The 21714-nt window shown below is 20.8% G+C and overlaps 6 protein-coding genes across 6 annotated transcripts; 2 read left to right on the top strand and 4 right to left on the bottom strand. All coding sequences in view use genetic code 6, as the record gives it.

Moving 5' to 3' along the window:
• Window positions 1–58: 58 nt before the first annotated feature.
• Window positions 59–2315, bottom strand: TTHERM_01277490 (cyclic nucleotide-binding domain protein; the record flags this gene model as incomplete). The annotated part of the gene is made up of 3 exons (XM_001029836.2): window positions 59–1703; window positions 1952–1996; window positions 2251–2315. 3 exons carry the CDS (start codon window positions 2313–2315, stop codon window positions 59–61), a joined length of 1755 nt encoding a protein of 584 aa, XP_001029836.2.
• Window positions 2316–4235: 1920 nt separating this feature from the next.
• TTHERM_001277481 (cyclic nucleotide-binding domain protein) lies at window positions 4236–4785 on the bottom strand (the record flags this gene model as incomplete). Its single annotated transcript, XM_012799153.1, has 2 exons — window positions 4236–4270; window positions 4386–4785. 2 exons carry the CDS (start codon window positions 4783–4785, stop codon window positions 4236–4238), a joined length of 435 nt encoding a protein of 144 aa, XP_012654607.1.
• Window positions 4786–5774: 989 nt separating this feature from the next.
• On the bottom strand, window positions 5775–7975 carry TTHERM_01277480 (5' nucleotidase family protein; the record flags this gene model as incomplete). Its single annotated transcript, XM_001029835.3, has 4 exons — window positions 5775–5956; window positions 6020–6156; window positions 6298–6488; window positions 7223–7975. The coding sequence occupies 4 exons, from the start codon at window positions 7973–7975 to the stop codon at window positions 5775–5777; spliced, it is 1263 nt and encodes a 420-aa protein (XP_001029835.1).
• Window positions 7976–7977: 2 nt separating this feature from the next.
• TTHERM_001277473 (transmembrane protein, putative) lies at window positions 7978–8328 on the top strand (the record flags this gene model as incomplete). The annotated part of the gene is made up of 1 exon (XM_012799152.1): window positions 7978–8328. The coding sequence occupies one exon, from the start codon at window positions 7978–7980 to the stop codon at window positions 8326–8328; it is 351 nt and encodes a 116-aa protein (XP_012654606.1).
• Window positions 8329–9125: 797 nt separating this feature from the next.
• TTHERM_01277470 (hypothetical protein) lies at window positions 9126–14112 on the bottom strand (the record flags this gene model as incomplete). The annotated part of the gene is made up of 17 exons (XM_001029834.2): window positions 9126–9231; window positions 9335–9505; window positions 9642–9682; window positions 9746–10579; window positions 10722–10853; window positions 10899–11189; window positions 11242–11589; window positions 11652–11918; window positions 11969–12036; window positions 12084–12243; window positions 12383–12417; window positions 12475–12617; window positions 12672–12921; window positions 13379–13591; window positions 13722–13853; window positions 13907–14026; window positions 14088–14112. 17 exons carry the CDS (start codon window positions 14110–14112, stop codon window positions 9126–9128), a joined length of 3336 nt encoding a protein of 1111 aa, XP_001029834.2.
• A 1528-nt stretch (window positions 14113–15640) lies between these two features.
• On the top strand, window positions 15641–21387 carry TTHERM_01277450 (kinase domain protein; the record flags this gene model as incomplete). The annotated part of the gene is made up of 20 exons (XM_001029832.3): window positions 15641–15953; window positions 16003–16173; window positions 16230–16288; window positions 16451–16788; window positions 17048–17137; window positions 17271–17360; window positions 17485–17574; window positions 17650–17739; window positions 17911–18000; window positions 18090–18179; window positions 18285–18374; window positions 18521–18610; window positions 18708–18797; window positions 18979–19068; window positions 19202–19291; window positions 20105–20194; window positions 20458–20547; window positions 20704–20793; window positions 20870–20959; window positions 21298–21387. Coding segments are annotated over 20 exons (2321 nt in total), but the record flags the coding sequence as incomplete, so codon positions are not given.
• Between the last annotated feature and the right edge of the window lie 327 nt (window positions 21388–21714).

The raw sequence follows: 21714 nt of genomic DNA, 5'->3' as shown, positions 1-21714 counted from the left end.
AAATTAAATGTTTTCAGTAAAAGATTGTAAACAAACAATTTATATAAAATTAAGTTTTTCAATTATTTTATTGAGAAAAACTAAACTTAGGATAAATAGTTCCATTTTACATTTTGACTCCATAAGATAAATTAGTAGGTTTGTATTGATTAATATTATAATCTTGTTTGGGAACTATTTTTATTACTTTAGAATTTTGTTGAAATTAAGAAAATTTACTTATTCTGATATTTTAACGGCGCTCTCTTAATGCTAATTTAGCTTTTTTAAGTTTCTTTTATTGTTGTTAAAGAACTTTTAATTTAAGAATTACATTTTGAATATTATTTTCAGGATAATACTTCTTAAAGCACTGTATCTTATCAAAATAATCCATAGAACTATTTTAGAATTAAGAATCTAAATTTAAAAAACTTTTAGCAGATGCCAGCTGAAGTAGGAGTGGTATTTATGAATTTTGAAGAACCTTAGTGAGTGTGTTAATAAATTATAAATCTTTTTATGAAGGTTATTACTTAAATATTTTACTTAACTTTTCAGTTTTGTATTTTTCTTAGGAACTTTCATAAGGATTATTAGTACTGCTAAACGATTTATTCTTTTTTTAAGTAGCAAAGCTAGACCTTGATTCTTTTTGACATTTATTTCTTTTTGATGTGAAAGAATTATTTGCTGGATTATCCTAATAAAAATGATTGCCACTATTTAATTATTTTGAAGAAACATTCATGCCTTGTAAATATAAGAACGTAGCAATATTTTGAAATGCACAATCTATAGAATTTCTTTCTTCATAGTTTTAATTTAGATACTTTTAACTTTTCTTTAATGAATTTATTTTAGAGTAAGTTGTTATATGATTGCTCGTAGATGCTTTTTTATTGCTTTCTTATATATAACTTTTTTAGTATTAGCTATCATCTTAATTACAGCTTGAATCTAACTCTTCCTCAGATTAATTTGATATTTATTTAATAAATTGTTTGTTAGAATAAGATCCTTTTCTAAATTAGTTTTTCTGTTAATCTCCTAGTTAATATGTGCTTGGAGTTTGGTTTTGTTGAAGAATCCTCTATTTATCAAGTATTCTAGAATTGTTATAATTAGATCCTTCTTTATCACTTTAATTATGAGCATATTATTATTGCTACTCAAGTTTTTTAATTTAAACACTTTCTATTTCTTTTGTTTGAATTATATTATTTGTTTCTTACTAACTTTTTTCTTTATGCAAAATATTTTTCAGAGATTCTTAATTGTTAAATTCGATAGATTCTAATCCTTCAAATGATTTTAACTTGGCTTATGAGCTGCTAAAAGATTTCCTGACAATTTTGTGAGCATCTTATTATTCATAAATTAAGTTAGAATGATATCCCTGAAATTAGCTTTCTTAATTAATTTATTGATCTGCTTCATCATAGTATGATTAATTTTGCTTATCAAGGAAACTCATAATTGATTTATCTAATTTATCTCTTTCTTGTGCTTTTATACTTCTCTTTACATGTGAATCTTTTTCTTATAACTAATCATATACTTGGCTTTGAATATTTTCATCCTATTCATCATTTGAGTTTTGGGTCATTGTATCATAAGAACTTTGCAAATTCTCATCATTAAACTAAAATTGTTATTCATCTGAATAGCAATAATTATATTTAAGACGTTAAAGGCTTGCAGAATTTCTTTTAATTTCTAATCTATTAATAATAATAATAATAATGTAATTTCACCAATAAGCTAAATTATATAAAAATTAAGTGACTGAGAATTTCTTATTTGTACTATATAATTAACTTCAATCAATAGCTTAATAAGGTATTTATTTATTGATTTGACTAAATATATTTACCAATAAGTTTTAAGAACTTAATTTCCAAATTAAATATTGAAAAATAAGTGTTGATCCTGTATAAAAAAATAAATATTAATAAATAAATGAATTTACTTTGCATTTAATTTTTGTTATCTTTTAGACCTTGTCTATTTAGACCTTTCTTAAAAATTTGTAAAATTATGTTTTAAAATTATAAACTATTTATCATTTATTTTGTGAGTCCTTGGACATTCATTAGCTATATGACTACTTTCTTTACAATAATAGCAAGAATTTTTAATCAAGAATGTTTCTTTTTAAAAAATAATTTGATCTTGCATCATTTTAAAGTATTCAAAATCTTCTTTGTTTTCTTTAAGTACCTCTATAAATTAATCTCTACTTATTTTATAAAGTGTTGATAAGTTTACACTTCTAGCAGAACTCTGTCTTTTTAGACCGGTGAAAAATGAGATATCACCAAAGATTTGTCCATCTGTCAAAGTTTGTATGATATTAATTTAACCTTACTTTTAAATTTATTGCTAATATATTTCGATAATCCCATTTTAAATAAAATAAATTGAAGAATCATCTTATTAATATTCACTGATTATGATTTCATTAGGGTTTACTAAAATTTCTTTCATTATAAATATTAATTTATTTAGTGTAGAAATCGAGAAATTAGAGGTGAACAAGTGATAACTATTAAGAATTTTAGAATTAATCTCTAGAGTGATTTCATCCCTAAGCTTATTTGAGAGTTAGTGTAATATTTTATCTTCTTATATTTTGTCTCTATCTTTCTATTCTTATGCTAAAAATTATAAATAATATCTAACTCTACTCTTTAATTAAATGCTAACATTTTTCCTTATTAAGTACCTTCATTCATAGTATGTTAATAAAAAATAAAGCTTAATTTCATAAACAAATAAATACCTTTGAATTGTTGATAAATCATCATTAAGTTATTTGGAAGATTTTTCTATTTCTTACAAGATAAATCCAATATTATTTATCGAATAAGCAAAAACGCAGCTGAATAAGATCATAGTTATGGAAATATAAAGCGCTTCAATAGAATTTGTTGCAGTAATGTCTCCATATCCAACTATTAATTCATAAAATATTTCTTAATTAAAAATTTTTTGAGATATTTTCGAAAATTTAATTTATTTTTCTTGATAAACAACTTTTTTATTGGTACTTTTTAATAATTTTTTCAAACAATCTTAGCCAGAAGTGATTAGAATCAATAATTTTAAGAATATTTAAATAATTTAATAAAATTTTAATAATAAACCTGTTGTCATTGTTGTTATTGCCCAATAAATTGAATAAATATATTAGCCTTAGATTGACAATTATTTAACTCCAATTTTTTCTAACCAATTTTATTAGCTATTATTATCTTCTTATACTCCAACAAAATGCCAACCTAAAGCAGCTTTTAAAAAGATATTTAAAGAAATAAAATTTAAAAAAATTAATTTACCAATATGTGCTACTGTAATTACGCTAGCAAGCTAATTAATAAGTTTGCATACAAGTTTTTAATTTTCTGTAAGTGTAAATATACAATCAAATCGCTTTTTCTTAATGCTAATTCCATTAGCTTTCAAAAAAATAAGCATGTTTAAAGCAAAAGATATGCTTCTACTTAAATAAAATATCTCAAAATTATCATAATGAATAGCTTTATAACCAAGTAAAAGCACACAAATAAAATCTGTGGCAAATACTAAAGAAAATAAATACCTTTTAGCTATTGTTTTATGTTTTGTTATTATGATGTCTTAGTCATAAAACGCTGTGTTAAAAGTAATTATTAAATCACTTAAAAATAAAGAAAAAGCTATAAAAAAAAATTTCTGTTGGAAATATTGATCAAAATAATTCTAATCAAAGAACATTAGCAGAGAGTAAATATAAAGAAAGAAGTATGTAAAAGCTACTTAAATAATATCCCAAATTACTCTAATTGTATTGTTTGGCATTAAAACTGGGAATAATTTTGTAAATTATAACAGTAAACGCATAATCTTTTAACAATTTTAGCCTTATTGTATATGTCTCCTTGTGGAATAAAAATGAGATAAATCATTAATAGAAAGATATTCTTGTTAAGTTAAATTTTCTAATCTTCTATTTGAGTGTCTTAGCTTAAGAAAATTAATAAAATTAGAAACATTTTACCTTATTCTCAAAACCCTATTAATTGAAGAACTAAATAACAATTAAATTATTTTTGCTGCTTTTTGTAAATTCTACTAATGCAAAGAATAATTATTGTAATATTCTTAATTCAGTTAGTATTAGCTCTTCAAAACAAGATTCACCTTTGTTCCTAATTTTTTATTGTTTTTTTCAAAGAAAATATCATCTTATATCAAAGCATCGCTATTTATTTTCATGTGAATAAGGTTTATACTTCTACATTAAGAACTATTTTAAGATATCTTATTTTTTGTATCATTTTTTGCAATTTTATTTTTAGAGAACAAAATATTCGATTATATTTAATCATGAAAGTTTTAATTTTAAGAATATTTATTATTACTCTTAATAGAGCTTTCTTCACTTATTTGGCTTCCTTAACTTTCTTATTCTATGTCCTCATTTATTTTTAAATTTGCCTTAATCTCTCTTTCTTAAATCAGATTATTTTTAGTCTATCCTAAACATTTTTTCGAGCAGCTCTAACCTGTAATTTACACTAGAGGTATTTCTAATAATTCCTCTTATTGAGTTTTACAGCAAGATTAGTTTGTTATGTTAATATCTTTTTGCGATTCGTATAAAAATTCATTCATTCCTCCTAAAAAGCTACTTAATGATACATCTTAATCACCTTGATGCAACTATTAGGGCTCACAATTCTTATTCCTAAAATGTTGGTTTGAGTCACCTATTTGATCTTATGTATCACTACCCTCACATTATATTTTTGCTTCTTCCATTGATTTTTATTTGAAAAATAAGGATGATTTTTTTACTTTTGATTTATTTTGAACTCCTAATTATTAATCCATAGTTTTTTAATATACTGTTTACTTATAAAATATTAACTCTTATTATTAAGAATTTATAATAATGAAGCTTTTAAATAGTAATTTCTCAATTTATTCCACACTTTAATACAATTAATTAATTAATTATTCTACTAACTTTGATTTACCATTAAATTAAATTTTTACTGTAAAAGTTTAACACTTACTTCATAGTTTTTATTTACTAAAATTAATTTGTAAAATTTAAATTAAAATAAATATATTCTTAAATATTTTAATTATTGCTAAAATTTTATTTTTTATCAAAAATATAGCAACTAAACTGATTTCAAAAAGTTAAAAATATCATAAATATATTCTAAGACATATATTTTCTCATTTATTTATCAAATTTAAAGAGTAAGATCATAAAAATTTATTGAATATAAAAATAAGCTTAAATAACCATTTAAGAATGCTCATTATAAATTTTTAGAAATAGCTAAATAAATTATTGAAAATCCAAAATGTTTTAAATTTTGAATATTGGTTGAATTTTTTGAGTGTCCGTCCTTCCATTGTTATTAAATAGATTTAAATTTATTTTATTACTTAATTTTATAAATCAATAATATGAATAAATTTTTTTAACGATATCAGTAAGTTAATCACTAAGCATATAAAATTAATTAACATTTTTAGTATCAAATGCATTCTTTTTTAAATTGAATAAATTTAGTTAGAATTTATAAGAATACTTTTATAGAGAGAGAGTACATATTATTTACGGTTTAATATATTTACAAATTATTTGATATTTATTTAATATTGTTTATTTGATTGGTTGATTTATTTGTTTATTGATTGATTGATTGATTGATTTATTTATTGTTTATTTTTAATTATAAATAAGTTAGTCTTTAAGTTATAATTTATTTTTTTAATTTGATAAATAAATGTCAGTTCCAGAGAGATTTGTTTTATAGACAATCTAAAGTTCTAACAACTCCCTTAAGCTCTTTGCATGCAATAGAAAACCAATAGTTTTTAAGTGTTTAATTATCAACATTAGATTCTAAATAATTACCCCAATAAGATCTGTAGGATATTATATTTTACTCAGCTTCAACTCTATTTTAACCTATAATTATCAAATGAAAAATTAATCAACTAAGTTGAATTAATATAAAAAAATTATTTTTACTGTCAGGTTTTAGCTACTCAAATAACTCTTCAACAATCGCGATACTATCCCAGTTAGTATACTTTTATGTAAAATAACAATCATTCATAATATGGTCTCCAATATAAAGTATTTAGCCAAGTGAAGAAAATCTTTACCTATTTTATTGTTATTTATTAAATATATTTTAATTATTTTGAAGCATTTATTTTCTTAATTGATAAAGTTTTGATTTAAATATTATAGAATTTATCTATTTTTAAGATAGATAAATATATTTATTCCAAATAAAAAATTACATGAGATATTATTCAATTAGAGTATAGTTTCCTTCTACATATATCTTTTAATTTGTCATTAATTGATTTACAGCTTATCCTTTCAAAAGAGGTTAGTTCATATCAAGCACAAAAGTTTGTTTATTAGGATTATTAAAAAACTCAGGTTTTCCACCTTTAACAAATATGAAATCGAAAATATTCATCCAATCCTATTTAATTTTATAAAATTATTATTTTAACCATTTTAACATTGAAAAATTCAATTTGTTATCAAAATTAATTTTATTATTTATAAAAATTTAACATTTTGAATGGTGCAGAGAAGAAATTAGATTATTTTTATTTATTTCATATTACAATAAGAATTTGTAATTTCTTCTGAAATAAAAAATTTTAGCATTTAAGGTAATTTTTGTAAAAGAAAGAAAAATCTAAAAGAATTTTATTGTAATTCAATCAGATTTTATTGAAATTTGGAAGATATTCAACATCATTTCAAAAATTTATTAAATAATTTGAAATTGATTGTGACGCTTTGAACAAATAGAAAACTTCTAGAAGAATACTAGCTAACTAACAATTTCATGAATGAAAGATTGAATAATTTAAAAGTTATAGGAAATAATTAATGCTGTGGATTTAACTTATTTTAAAAATATTCTTGAGGATTAAGAGCTGCTCATAATATTATATATTAAATGTTAAAGGCAATTAAATATAAATTAAATTTATAATTTCATTTTTTTTTTTGTTTATTTGCTTGTTTGCTTGATTGATTGAAATTTTAATCAGCTATTTGACTCAATTAATTTTGACAAATTTAATAGATAAATATAGCTGCGTTATGTAATAATAATAATAGTAATAATCTCAATTTAAAAAATAGGTTATCTTTAAATAATTTTTAGTCCATTTCATTAATTGAATAAGATTTGCTATTTACCTCTCCATATGAATAAGTCATAGTAAGATTCATGAATTCTACATGGCTGTTAGTTACTATAAAAAGTACTTTACCTTGGCTCTTCAGATTCTCAAGTGTGGTTCTAAATTAGTTCTACTTAAACATGTATAATTATGGATTTTCGCTAATCTATCTGAAGAATCTCCCATATTAATTTATTGGGAAGACTTAGTGTTAATCGAAATGCTAATAATTCATTTTCAATCCCTCGATAATTTATCCAAAAATAGCGTGATATTCACTTTAATCTAGCTAAATTGTGTTAAGTTTTTCGCATTTGTATTAGGTAAGTTTTGCAAAAATAAGAGGTATAACATTTTCAAAATAGGTAGCACATACAATATATTAAGGATGTTGCTTTATAGATGAAATTGGATCAAAATCATCTGAAAGCATGCGAGTAGGACCGTATTCAGTTTCAACATCTAACTCTGTGAAACCTCTATAGCATTTAATAATTTCTTTATTTTCTGCTATTCGCAGAACAATACCTTTGTCTATATGAATTACTAAGTAATTCAATGCAAAACCGTACTCGGCTTCAGTCAAATCTAAAATAGAGGACGAATAGTTGTGCTTGTCAATAATTGTCTAACAAATAACTTTATAGCACAACTTTGTCAATGCTTTTATTTTATATCTAATCAAACAATGATCAACATCGAATCCAATAGCTTAATGATTAAAAACGCTCTAAATGAAATTTTGTTTTCCCTAAAATTCGCTATCCATTTATGTCTTGTTGCCTATATAATGCTTGCTTAATACTTTTGTATGCTATCGCTTGTATGTTATTTTATAATCCTATTTTTCGATATAGGCTATGTAGATATATATACCTGTTTTGTATGAGATTTTTACTACTTTTATTTAATATTTTGGTTACTAAATTATTATCAATTAATTTATCTTTTTTGATTGATTAATAATATCACTTTCTTTTGAAAACCTACCTACCTTTCTTTTTCTTATTTATTTATGCTTATTTCTTTCTCATTATATTTAATGCGAATTCATCATACAAACAAAATTCGCAACAAAAGATGTTTGTTTTAGATAGTTTTTTCAATTCTAAATATATATGAATGTATTTATTTTTTGCATCTTCATCAAAATGAACTAGAAGATAGAAAGTTAAATAGATTAAAAACACTGTTTTTTATAATCTATTTTAAGAATTAAAGTTAAGTCTATTTATGACGTAAAATTCAACCTTTCGAACTCTTTCTCGCTAATAAATAAAACAAGCTAATTTTCAGCTAATTTTTATAATATCAAATAATAGATCAGAAGTGATTTTTTTTAAATCTAAAGAAATCACATCAAAAATCTCTCATTTATTGATTGAGAAGCTTGAATTCCGTCTTTTTCAACTATCATTGATAATAAAAATCACATTTATCCCATTAAAAAAAGTTAAAAGCTTGGCATTTCGTTTTATTCAAAGATTATAAAAACTCTCCTAATGGAACAACTTTGTTCTTCAAAATATTTTCTCTATTTTATCATTTATAAAAAAATAAAGTGTAAATTTAAAAATAGAAAAATGGTGCTACAAAACGAACTAGGTTTTTTTTATTTACTTTACTCTTTATATATCACTTGAAAAAAAGACATTCTTATTTTTTGAGTTACTTTGATCAAAAATTTATAATTTCTATTTAAAAATAGATGAATAGATTATTATAATAATAAAATGAGAAAAAAAACAAACTCTACTTGATAAGCATAAAATAGATTTGAATTTTTAAAAACTGTTTAGTGTAAGTTATAAAATAAATTTGATTAGATATAAATAATGTATATATAATAAATAGTCAATATATTTATTGAAATTTAATAGCTTAATTTTATATATTTAATAATATAATTATTGATTATTTCAAATATCACTAAGAACTTCTTTTAAAACTTAGTCTGTTTTAACTTTTAATCCACTCATTAGCTTTTTAAGGTTTCCAATATCATTTTCTAATTTATTTTATATTCTAAAAAAGAGACTTAATTTTAAATTATATAATCAAAAATTCTAAATTAAAGTAAACAATATTGTTTTGTCTAAAAGAATTGTTTAATAATTTATTATTTTACTTGGCTGTCTCTTCCGATGTCTCTGTTTCTGTAAAATTATGATAGGGATTAAAATTTATATTATTGATTGGTGAAGTACTAGTTGTATTTGTTTATTGAGCTGGAGTATATTACTACTAAATTAAATATCCATTTATTTTTTTCTATTTTAACATCCTAGAAGTATCGTCTCTATAATTAAATAAATTAAATATTCAATAAGTATTTAGAGGATATGGATTTTTAGTTTTCATTTTTAAAAAAATTTATAATTTATAATATATCTAAAAATCAATAGGATTGAAGAAAAACATTTTTTAAACATTACCCTTGTAAGAATTGAGACTAAGAAAAATCATCAACAGGAATCTATTTATTAGGATATAATCAGTAAAGAATTTAGATTTAAAATTTGAAAAATAAATGAGTTACTTTATTTTCAGACTTATAGAAGTTAGTTTAAGTAGTTGAGTACTGTATTGCTGATTAATTGCTGGGTCTCATCATATTATTGGTTTTAGGAGAATTAAACTCACTTGTAAATTTGAATGCTGAATTGTTATAATTTTAATAAAGACTTGAACCTTATTAATTACCACTTGATAAAAATGTTTATAGATTGTGTTTTTTTTATGCAGGAGAAGTAACTGATGAGAAATTTATTTTATATTAATCTAATTTATTGAAATCTGAAGAGTCTTAGTTTATTTAAATGTCAAAATTAGCATTTGCATTATTATTTGAATAGCGAGTTTTAGATATTTAATATTAATCATCTTAGTTATAGTTGCTTAGAAGTAAATTTGATTTATTAGAAGATAGTGAAGGAATATTCGGAATGAATTGATTTAAATTGCCCAAAGAGTTTTGTTTATGGTTGCTCAGTGAGCCTCTGTGAGAACTTAACATGCTCTTGAATTACTGATATTAATTATGATGAGCAACGCTATCATTTTCAAGTGTATTTTTACCTTATCCTTAGTTCATCAATTTAATTCTTTCAACAAGTGTCTTTTATTAAGGGGTTAGTTCAGGGACATAAAATTTATTTTAAGAATCCGAAAGCTTCTTTTAAAGCTATTTTTTATTTGAAAAGATATTTTCAGCTTCTTAGTCATTCTTATCCTCATTTTGAGGTATTTACCCAGAATCAAATAAATTAACTTCTCTTAATTATTGGTTTTTGAATTAGCTATTTGAAATCATTTAATTACTCTATTTTACTTGTTATCTATATTATTCTTTTTTCTACTCTATTACTTAAATCTATTCATTTAAACAATATATTAATCATTACATTATCAAAAAAAGCTTTAAAATTTCATCATAAATTTTTAAAAATTTATTTTCAAAATCATTTAAAAAAAATATCATTTTTTTTAATTTGTAAAATTATTTTGATTTTTACTTTTGTTTGCAAGTACAAAGTTTTCTCTTTTAATTTGATGATTTAAGCTTTTTGTTCTAATATTTCTGATTTTTACTTTTCATTTTCTTCTTTGAGTTTGCTAATGTCTTAATTTTTTTCATCTAATCTTGCCTTTAAAATTTTAAATAAGATTAGACAATTTTAATAAGAATTTACTTGTAAATCTATGACTTGATCTCTATTTTCTTGAAGATTAAACTTTTATACTTGATTTAATTACTTTCCGTGATTTGTTTCTAGATTTTGATTATCTTTTGTTTTTTTTAAGCTTTGTATTTCGGTTAGCAATCCTTAAATGGATTGGACTAAAACACTTTCATCTTAGATTTTTTTTGATGAAAATTCATTTTCATCTTTATTTCTGATTTTTTCTGCTGTATTTATTATTTTTTTATTTGATGATTCAAAGTATTAATTCCCTTAACTTCTATTGCTATTTTAGATGACCTATTAAAAACTTAAATTGAAATAAAAATCAACACTAATTAATTAATTCTACTTAGTTCTATTTTGGTGATAAATAATCAGTATTTGCTAATTGATTCTATAATAATTTAGTATTCGACTAAGAAACTTTGTTATTTAGTTAGTCATTCTAGTTGAATGAAAAATAATTAGACTCGAAGTATTAAATTTTCTGTTATAATTGATTCATTTCAGCTCTCTCTTTGCTTATAATTTAATTCAACTAAATAATTTCTTAATCCTTAGCCTTTACTTGGTTCACCAAAGAAGCATTCAGCTAATCTAATTCATTTAGTTCATTTACAACTTCTTTTTCAAACTAAACTTTTAAGTTTTGCAATTCTTTCTCTAATCCCACTGACTTCTTCCTTTCTTATTGCAACTAAATAATTAATTATAATAATTATAAATATTTAACTTTATAAAACTAAATGATATTTTTACAGTATTTTCGAGTTCAATAATAGTAACCTTTAAGAATTTCTCATTTTTAAGCTATTCTTCCTAAAAATGAGATTATTAATTAAATCCATGCATAGGCGATATAGCAGAGTCTTTCATAAGATTGATTACATTTTAATTATGAACATTTTTTAAAATGCTATTGTTCTAAAACTAAAGATTGAGTTTGTGCTCTAATTCCTAAACTTATATTTTTAATTTTTCATTCTCTACCAAAATATCACTGGTATTTCCAATATCAAACTTCTCCTATTTTTATCATTTTGATTAATTTTTAATTACTATCTTAAATATATTACCTTAAACTGCAAAAGCTCTTTATTTAACTTCTCTAATCTTTTATTTTCCTTTCTCACATCAGAATTCTCTTTTATAAAAATATTATATAATAAAATATTAAAACTCAAAATCTACCTTTTTCTTAAGCTACAATAATCTCTGATTATTTTTTTATTTTCTATTTTAAATTTTCTATTTCATCGTAATAAACCTTTAGCTTTACATTGTTATCCTACATGTCTTTTTTATTCTGCCTCAATTCCTCGATAATCTCATCCATTTCATTTATGTATTTCTAATTAATTTTGAATTATAATTTGTTCAAGCAAGATTAAGTAAATATTCGTTGATGTTCAAATAAAATGACATAAAATTAATCTTATTTTTGAGTACTTAATAAACAATTTTTTCTCAAAATTATTCTAAATTCTTACAAATTCAGTTTTCAAGAGAGATTTTCTAACTTAAGCTATTTAATTAAAAAAATCAATTTAATTTGGTTTTAAATTTTATTAAATGATTTTACTCTTTAAACTGATGTTTTTTCCAATAGCAAACACACAATTTTTGCCACAAAATACTTTACCAATATTTCCTTAGATTACATTTTACTTATGGAACTCTTCTCTATCTATATAGTCTCCGACACCAAGCTATCCTTTATTATTTCTATAATTAATTAATTGAATGACTTGCTAAATAATTATATTAATTTCATTTTACTTTCCTTTCACCCATAATTGCTATTCTTCGTCTAGACAGACTAAATGGTTTAAACCTATTGAGATGTCTTTGCATTTACCTTAAATCTTTTATTCTGTAGGATCTTCATTGATATTCCAAATAAATAATTATTTTTTAGCATTAATTACTGCAAAAGTGTTAAAGCCAGAGCATATTTTAGTAATCTTATCTTTAAACTCCATTTTTACAAGTTAGTTGCTATTCTTCAACAAGAAAACTTCGTTTTCATCTAATTTAAATTCAAAAAATATTTGAATATATTTTTGATTGATGACTAATAAATTCTAATAGCTATTATTTAGTGCTCATCCTCATTGTAAGAATGTATAATTTATAATTTTCTTAAAGGAAGAAAATACATTTTTTAATTAAAATTCATAATATTAAATTATTCTATTAAACTGAATAAAGTAAAATCAAAGTCATTGAATGGATTTGATAATTTTTACTCATTTAACAATTTATTAATGCAAATTAAATGATCTTTTGCCATAAATTAATCTACTTTAAGACTTTCTCTTTTCATTATTTTAATTTAATTTAATTGCTTGTTTTTAACTTTCAAACCCAACTTTAAAGAATAACTCAATTTTTAAAGTATTTTCCTTGATATATTTAGTTAACAATATACTTAAACTAATATGCTTAAAACAACATTTTATTTTATTGATATAATATTAAATTACCTGTTAATAATATGGTTTAGTTTTCTATTTCATCTGAAAAGTCTATAATATACAACTTATTAGTTTATCTTATCGTTTATTGATTTTTTCGATCAAGTAGCTACCCTAAATCATTTAGATAATACTGAACTCCAATTTTTTTAACTCTTGATAATTAATCTAGCTTGTTTGGTTGCTAATTTTCCTGTGTCCAAGTATAAACTTCTCCTAAACCTTTGTAATTTAAAAGAAATGTAATTGAATTCTTATCTGTTTCTAATTTGTTGCAAGGATTTATCATCTAATATTGACTCATCCTACTTATTTTGTTTATTTTTATATAAATAATTCCTTAAACAATTACTCGAAATGGCAAAGCATTCATTCGAGGGAGATACATATATTGAATCAATATCACTGAGATCATCGATAATTTGCAATTTTCCCACACTGTCTTTGATATCGCTATTATTTATCATATAAACCTTTTTGCTTTCTGTTTTAAAGAATATCATTTAAAGCATTTTCTAATCCCTATTTTTAAATTACCATCAAGTAGAAGCGCAAATTAATTTGAAATGCAAATTTAATCAATCTAAATTTGGTAGTTAAGCAAAAATGGCACATTGTTGTAATAATTTTCTTCTTTGAAAGTCAAGAACTCTGTATCTATTAATAAATAATTTTATTGCCTTCTTGTCTTTTATCAACTAAAATAAATTGATGATACCTCCCCAAATATAGAGTTCGCTCATAACTTATCTATTAATCTATCAAATTTAATATTCTTATTCCTAAATAGCAAAAGTTAATACAAATAAATAAATAATTTGATTATTATCAATTAATAAATCAGCAAATTGATTAGCATAATAAAAAATAAATTCAAAATGAAGAATAAATTAAAAAACAAGACAAATAAATTCATAAATAAGTAGGTAGGTAGCAACTAATAAAACACTTCATATCAAAAATTGTTAAAATTTAGATATTACCTTAATTTATTTATGATCTAAAAGACCCAACTTACTTATTTAATTAGCAAATAATTTAAACGAATCTCTTAATTATTCTAATATTAAATTTTATAAAATAGAATATTAAAATAAATAATTCTAACAATTAATTATTTTACAAAACTTTTCTTTTTTTATAATTTTTTAAATGAATCTGCTTTAACCATAACTCATTTTTAAAATTTTAAAAATTAAAACATTGATTTTGATAATGTTGTTTGTTTCAAATAATTAATTTTTCCTTTAAACACATGAATGTCTCATATCATAATTAAGAACCTTTAATCATAGTCAAAAAGCAAATTTTGAATATCATCTGACTTTTAAGAAAAAAGAAAGAAATCTTGATTCGAAAAAGAATTTGAATAGATAATTTTATTCAAAATATTTATAAAATTAAATGATCAATTAGTATTTTTATTTTGATCAACATGTTATTTTATTTTTAAACTAATTTTGAATTTAATATTTATATAATACAAATTTATTGTTTTTCCTCTCAATATCATGCATTTTTATCACTTTTCTCATGTTATTTTAATATGACAGTTGACCTATCTATGCGATTTTATTTAAATAATTTCAGATTTTTATTATATTTGTTATATAAATGAACATAAAAACAGTAATTAAGCAAAAATAATAGATTATGATTGAGAAAATAATAAATTAGATTAGATATTAATTTTCTATACAAATAAATTATCTACTTAGATAATATTAGATAACATTGATATCTCCATCAGATTAATATTAATTTTGCTTTGCATCTTGATAATAAATATTCTTACAAAGAAATATTCCATTTTTTAATAAATTTTATATTCTATCAATCTGATTAATCTTTAGATACAGTCTTTGTCACAAATTATTACTTTTTAATATTATTTAACTTTAATTAGCCATTTATTAATTTATCTATGTTTATTGATAGGTTCAAAATTATATAAATTAAAAAGTATTCAGAAAGGAGAATGAAAATTAAAAAACGGTTTTTATTTTTTATTGTCAGTAATAATTGACTTTGTAAAGTATTAAATGGACACAATCAAACTAAATAATTATAAATGATGTAATAAAATCATGATTTTATTACTCCTTATAATGATTGATCTTTATTAAATTCTTAACTCTATCTTTTTAACTTAGAAATCTAGTAGAACAAAAAATCAAACATAATAATTAATATTTAAAAACAAACAAATATTTTTAATTGAAATTAAATAAATAAATAAGTATTTTATTGGTAAATAATATTAAAAAATAAATGGGTAACTCAATACCAAAATCAGAGGAAGACCTTCATAAAGATTTTCTCTAAAAAAATAATTATGAATATGTAAAGATTATGTCAAAAACAGACTTTTCTTCAGAAATTATAGCATTTTCTTAGAAGTTTTAATGCTGCGTTGCGATAAAGATTTTTAAAATGCTAAATGGATAAAAGGATATTTAGGTTTACAATTACCAATTAAACCTTATTTAATCTCTTAGAGACCAAAGATACGTACTAAAGATTCTTGATTATTTTCAAGATATAAAAATAGGATTAGCTGCTATTGTTATTGAGCATTGTTATTGTAATAAATAAGCATGATATATAATATATTAACACAAATAAAATACTAGGTAACTTATCAAATATTTTGGAACTAAATGAATTGAATCACAAATAAATTTAAGCGATTTCCTACCAAATTTTAAAAGGACTGTGCATTCTAATGGAAAAGGATATTGTTTAACATACTATATTAGCAAAGGATATCTTGTACTGCAAGAAAAGAAATCAATTTTTTATAGGTTTTTTGATTATTAATTATTACTAATTTCTAAAATCAAATTTATGCAATAAATAGATTATGATCTATCAAACATCTTTTTTGGGAGCTAACCAAATGATAAAATTACAAAAAAGGTAAATTCTTAATCTTATCAAAGCATTATTTGGTTATTCCATTTACTTTAAAATTGGCTATTAAGACTATTACTTATTACAATTCTATTATAATATCCAAATCTAATATTAAAGGAATTTAATAAAATATTTAATTATTGTACTTTAATTTTATGAAATAAGGTTGATTTATTCTCATTAGGTTTAATATTTTTAGAATGCTTCCTTTAAAGGACCCTCACTGTAAATGAATAGATAGCTTTGAAAACTCAGAATATATTTACTGTTTTACCAATCCTAAATAACTCATAACATATTCTATTCTTAAACAAGATTATTACTAAAATGATAGATTTAAAAAATGATATTAATATAGTTGATCTACTATCAGAGTTAAATACCTTTGAAATAGATGAGAATTGCCTAAAACAAATAAGTGTGTAAAATAGAATTTTATGTGTTAACAAAATTGACGATATAATTTAAGCAATTGATTGTGATACTCTAAAAATCGATCTTAGGTAGAATATTTATTTAACAGAAATTATACAAAATCTATTAATAATTACAAATAAACTACATTTTAAATCTATAAAAATCGATTTTAATTTTATTAGAATAAAAAGAATTTCAAAAATGTGTAAATAATTTAATTTATAAAATAGGCTTTAAAAATTAATTAATAAAAATGTTTAGAAAAAAATGACTTTAATAATGAATTATTTTAATTTAAATCACAGATTTAACAAATAATTAATTATTAAAATAATATTTAACTAGTCAGAATTATTTTGGAGAAGAAGGAACTAAAAATATAGGAATAAACTTAGAAAAATGCCAAAATTTAACTTATTTGAGTCTTAAACTTTAGTAATTTATTTTAAAACAAATGATTTTTATATAAAATTGAAAGGAATTCAATAAATTATTTTTTGATTATTTACTTAAACAAACAGATATATTATTAATATAAAACTAAATTTAATTAAAATAAATAAAAAAGCAAAAATAATCTTAGTGCAGAAGGATTAAAAAATATTGTGAAGAGCTTGGAAAAATGCCAGAATATTTCCTTTTTAAACCTCGATTTAGGGTAATTTTATTAATTATTTTAAAATTAGTAAGAATAAAATTTTTATTTTAAATCTTTTTAATTTTATAAACTTTTTAATTGCATTTTTTAAGGTAATTTTTAATATTATTTAATTTATTTAAAGTAACAATGATTTTGGCTAAGAAGGGTTAGAAAATTTAGGAATGAGTTTGTCAAAGTGCCAAAATATTGCTAATTTAATTCTTGTATTAAAGTAGGTTTTTAAGAATATTTATTTTCATAGATATTATAAATTTAATAAAGACTTAATATTTATGAGTTATAATAGTAATAATAAAATAGGAATAGAAGGAGCAAAATATATCAGTAAAAGCTTAGAAAAATTAGAAAATCTTGAGTGCTTGAATATAAGCTTAAAGTAATTTTATTGAGCACTTAACATAATTAATTTTAAAACAAAAACAATAAAATATGAAGATAATATAAATGAAAATTAATATTTATAAGCAAAATTAATTAATTACTTTATATTTAATTATAGTTAATTGCTAATAATACAAACAAATATCATTCATATTTTTAAATATAGAGATAATGAAGTTGGAACATTAGGAGCATCATATATTTAAGAAAGTTTAGAAAAATTGAAGAAAATCACCTCATTAAGTATTTCACTTAAGTAATATTATTAAATTTAAAATTAAAAAATTATTTAAAAAAATGATAATTAATTTATTCATTATTAAATATAAATTACAAATTTTTTAGTAATAATTTGATAAACTCTGAGGGTGCATAAAATATTGGAATAAACTTAGAAAAGTGTAAACAAATCACTACTTTAAATCTAGATTTATCGTAATTAAATAAAATAATTTTATTAAAAATAAACTTTACCTACTTAATTGATTAACTTCAATAACTTTATTGCTTATATAAACAAATATTTATGCTTTTATAAAGTTAGAATAGTCTTTTTGAGTAAGGAATAAAATATTTATCTATGAGTTTAGAGAGTTGCCAGAATATAAAACACTTGAATCTCAACTTGACGTAAAGTTTTTTTATAACTTTATTTATTAATAGAAAATATTATTATTAAAAACTATTTATTTTACATTTAGAGTTAAAAATTTTCATCTATCTTGTACAAATAAATATAAATCCTAATTCTTAAAATAATTATAAAATATACATAGATAAAATAATATTCAATAATAAGGAGTAAAATATTTAGGATTGAGCTTAGAAAAGTGCTAAAATATAAGCTATTTAATCCTTAACTTAAAGTAATAATAATTTATTTTAAATTAATCATCAATTTAATTTTAATTGCTTTAAAAAATATTCTTTAAATTCATAAAAAACATATTATTATATTTTAAGTCGTAATAATCTTTGTAGAGAAGGAATAAAAAATTTGGCATCTAGCTTAGAAAAATGTCAGAATATTACATTTTTGTAGCTTTATCTTAAGTAATTTTTAATTTTATTTAAACTGATTTTTAAATTAATATAAAGATAAACAAACAATAAAATAATTAAACATAATTAATATAGTACTAATTAGCAAAATATTTTATTAATTTATTTGCTATTTTTGATTAATTATTATTAATTTTAAATATATATTTTATAAAAACTTCTATTTTTATAGCTGGAATTTAGTCGACAATCAAAGTTTAAAATATATTGGTCTTTGTTTAGAAAAATGCCCAAAAATACAATCTTTGAATCTCAGTTTCTAGTATAAATGTTTTTTAGATTTGATTTGGTTATTTAATTAATTTTTTGTAATTAAATAATTCTTAGATAATAAACTATATTTATTTATTTTTATTTAAGTTTTCTTACAATTTTCTTAAAATGTATATTTTTAGTTTGAATAATTTGACAAGTGAAGGATTAGATGATTTTGGAGAAAGCTTAAGAGTATGTTAAAACATGATTTTTATAAGTTTAAATTTAGGGTATATTAGTTAATTATTATTAAAATTTACTTTTTTAACTTATTTTATCATTAAATTCTTCAGATTTCTAACTTTAATATTTAAAATTAATAGAAAGATATTTATTGTATCTAATTATTTATTTTAAATTAAAATTTCATAGATAGAATTATATTGGATAGGAAAGTATAGTATCTTTAAATAGGCATTTGAAGCGAATCAAAAGATTTGTTATGTTAAAAATGATTACATGAATATTTTACTTGTTTTATACAAAATAAAAAAACATTTTAAATACATAAATATTTGTATCGTTCTATTAATATAAATCATGTTAAAATTTAAAATTGATATATTAAAAAAATAAATTCTAATTAAATAAAAGAAAAATAATTAATATATTAAAAAAAGGGAATTTAATAATTTTTATTTACCTTAGCTTCACAATAAATAGTAATATTAATTATTTCCTTAATAAAGCTAAATATTTATTTTTACTTATCAAATTTAATCAAATTAAATAAATATCTTAATATTTTTATAATTAATTAAACATTAAAAATTTTGTAATTCAACAATTTTGAATAAATAATAAATGATTTAATAAAAAAATTATTTTAGGAAACTAGAAGATGTAATTATCTATCTTTTACTTTGTTCTTTAAATTTACTTTTATATATATAAACGTTTTTAAAGTCTTAGCTTTAATCTCATACTCACGTCGATTTTGATAATAAGTAAATTAAATTTTTTAGTTTTTAAAATTCATTTTTGTTTTATTTCTTTTTTTATTCCTTTTAACTTATAATACTAAATTGAATATTTAAAAAAAGTGGAAATCAAATCAGTGATGAAGAAATATCAAGCCTAAGTAAAGCTTTCGCAAATTGTACTAATCTTGAAAATTTTAACCTTAATCTTGGGTAAAGAAATTATTTTTTTTTGTTTGAAATTTAAATATAAATATAATAAATTTAAAATTATTGAATTAAATTTATTTATTATCTTTTAATTTGAGTTTTTTAGCTTTAGTTGTCTTTATTCTAAAAAATTTCATTCATTTTTTTATTTTTTAGTTTTTAATTTTTAATTAATATATATTTTGTTTATTAATTTCATATTTTTACATTTATTGTTAATTAATTTTTCCTTTTAGCTAATTAAATTTTGTTGAATATTTAAAAAGTTTCAATTAAATTGGTACATAGGGTGCAGTAAATCTAGGAAATGCTTTAGCAAACTGTATTAAACTAAAAAATTTAATAATTGATCTCAGGTAAAAAATTCTTTTAATTTAGCTTATTATATTTATAGATAAAAAAATTATTAAAAGCAAGATTAATTTATTTCTTAATTTAGTACTAATTTTTTAATATAAACTTTCTTCATTATTAATTTTAATTAATTAAATTTGATTGGATATCTAAAAAAGTAATAATTCAATTGGTGCCTAAGGTGTATAAGGGTTAGGCTCTGCTTTAGAATTCTGCACCAATCTCTCAAATTTGACACTATTTCTCTTGTAAAAGCAGTTTATTTATTTATTTTAAATTGTGCTATTTAGTTTTGAAAATATAATATAAATATTTTTTAAAAAGTGACAATAAAATTGGTGAAAAGGGTGCTTTAATATTAGGTTCTAATTTAGCAAAATGCACAAATATTTCATAATTGAAACTTAATCTTAAGTAAAGTATTTTATATTTTTTATTAAGATAAATATTTCATTCATATAAAAGTGAATTTAAAATAATAAAACATTATTTGCTAACTTTTTTTTAATTACTGTTATGCTTTCTTCTTATGGGGGTAGAGGGTGAGGTAAAGTCTCAAAAAAAACAAACTTTGTGTTAGAATAAGACAATTTTTAATTTTCCTGATTAGAATATAATTGAAAATACGCACCCCTCCCCCCATAGTTAATATATTTTTTTTATTTTTAACTTTTTCTAGGATAATTAATTTCTTATTGTTCTTTCTTTTTTCATTCTCAATAATAATAATATTTTGTTAAATTAAAAAAAAGTAACAACTAAATTAGTGGTGAGGGTGTAAAAGGTTTAGTTCTAGGTTTAAGTAATAATATTAATCTCTAAGATTTAACACTATATCTCAGGTAAAAACAATTTTTTTGTTTGCGATTTTATATTTATGAATATAAAAAAAGATAATTAAAAACATTAAAGTTAGATTTTTTAGCATTTTATTTGATTTATTTATTTTTTTAAATTTGTTTTCGTTATTATCTAAATTTCAAATATTTTTTTATTTGTTAATTTCTATCTTAGTAAGTGCATATTTTTACTTCTAAATAATAGTATTTTATTGAATATTTAAATAGTAGCAATTAAATTGGTGCACAAGGCGCGTCAGACTTAGGCTCTGGTTTAGCAAACTGCAATAATCTCTCTATTCTAGTATTAGGGTTATAGTAATTCATATA

The sequence above is a fragment of the Tetrahymena thermophila genome (genome assembly GCF_000189635.1).
Source record: "Tetrahymena thermophila SB210 genomic scaffold scf_8254500, whole genome shotgun sequence".
Lineage (NCBI taxonomy): Eukaryota > Ciliophora > Oligohymenophorea > Hymenostomatida > Tetrahymenidae > Tetrahymena > Tetrahymena thermophila.
Note: the sequence above shows the minus strand (reverse complement) of the source record. Positions and strands in the feature narration are given on the sequence as shown.